At 49.2% G+C, this 1,621-nt stretch overlaps 1 protein-coding gene across 1 annotated transcript; it reads right to left on the bottom strand.

Moving 5' to 3' along the window:
• Positions 1 to 269: 269 nt before the first annotated feature.
• On the bottom strand, positions 270 to 1,410 carry LOC141027389 (uncharacterized). The gene is made up of 2 exons (XM_073504396.1): positions 1,351 to 1,410; positions 270 to 1,253 (listed from the first exon to the last, which is right to left on the bottom strand). The coding sequence occupies exons 1-2, from the start codon at positions 1,408 to 1,410 to the stop codon at positions 270 to 272; spliced, it is 1,044 nt and encodes a 347-aa protein (XP_073360497.1).
• Positions 1,411 to 1,621: the final 211 nt, after the last annotated feature.

The following is a 1,621-nucleotide window of genomic DNA, read 5'->3' as shown; positions in this document are numbered from 1 at the left end:
CAATCGGTGGGGAAGGGAAAGGATGGGATTTCTTTCCTCCCACCTTTGCCAATGCCCCAATGGACTAGGAGTGCAACAAACCAGCCCCCTCCACCCCTATATATAGTGGACAATTCCCTTTGTCCACCAAGATTGGCCTGGGCACATGCAGCCACAGTGGCTGGTACATCAGACTCCCATTCAACAAGACAGTTTGGGTTACACATTCGACCAATACTAGCTAGCTCGTGTGCCACTGAATTTGCTACACGCTGGCATGTCACGACCTCCTACTTCGAGAACCAGAGGTTGAGCTGGAGCTTCGTGTCCTCGATGAGCGCCGAGTAAGCCGATGAATCAGCTTTCCTCAGGTCCAACGCATCCACCAAGAGCTGTAAGTCTGACTCAAACACCACTTGCACCACTCCCAGGTTCGCAGCGAGGGACAAAGCATGGGACATAGCATAGGCTTCTGCTACAAATGCATCAGTAACATTCTCCTGTCTGCCCGCACGCGCACAGATAATGTGGCCATCCTCAGATCTAGCAACAACACCCCAACCTGCATGCTCTGATCCCGGCACAAAAGCACCATCAACATTTATATTAATCTTGTCCCCGCATGGCGGCCTCCATTTATCAGGTGTCCTAGCCGTCTGCTTCACTGAATATATCTGCTGGTATTCCAATGCACAAGCGCGTGTGCGTCTGGCAACTACATAGGCCATTTGAGGGATCTCCCCTTCTCTGATTCTATTCTGGTTGCTCCACCACATCCACCACATGGTGAGGATCTGAACGCGTTTACTCTCAGACAGCCCCCAGAGGAAGTCGAGCATAACATGCATGGATTGGATTTTCTCCAGCTCTATTCTCTCCTCCATGGACAGATCCCTCCACACTTCCTTCACAGCCTTGCACTTAATAAACAGGTGCGCTCCATCCTCATCAGCCCTTTCGCAAAAGAGACATTTTGTGCTTTCTATCGGGATGCCTCGTTTCTGTAGATTTGTCCAGAGCGCCAAAGACTCATGTTTAATTCTCCACGGAAACATTTGAACATTCTTTGGGTAGGGTAACTTCCACAACCGTTTCCAGGAATCATCATCACATCGGTCAAGATTGCCAATGTGTGTTGAGCTGCTCCCCACATCACCACTTTTTGCTTGTTTCTCCCATTGGACCTGGAGCTTGTACGCGCTCTTAACTGAATGCATCCCTTTAGAATCGAATTGCCAAACAATGAAATCCTGCACTCCCTCCCTAATTGGAATCTGTAATATACTCTTTGCATCGTCAGACCAGAACGTTTCTCTGACCAAGCGTTCATCCCACTGACTGGTAACAGGGCTAATCAGATCACGAACATACTGCAGCAAACTCCCATTCCTTGGAGTCATGATCTGCCTCGACCATGGTCTTGGGAGCCATGGGTCACTCCAAATTCTCACTTGCGAGCCATCGCCAATACGCCAGACATATCCCTATTTAACTAGTTGAAGGCCATGCACCAAACTACGCCAAGAGTATGAAATTCCATCCTTAGCAACAGCGTCAAGTATATGTGTGTGTGGGAAGTACCGGGACTTCAGCAGCTTTGCACACAGTGTTTTGGGGTTCTGGATCAGTCTCCATATCTGTC

This window comes from Aegilops tauschii, chromosome 7, assembly GCF_002575655.3.
Source record: "Aegilops tauschii subsp. strangulata cultivar AL8/78 chromosome 7, Aet v6.0, whole genome shotgun sequence".
In the NCBI taxonomy this organism is placed as follows: domain Eukaryota; kingdom Viridiplantae; phylum Streptophyta; class Magnoliopsida; order Poales; family Poaceae; genus Aegilops; species Aegilops tauschii.
Note: the sequence above shows the minus strand (reverse complement) of the source record. Positions and strands in the feature narration are given on the sequence as shown.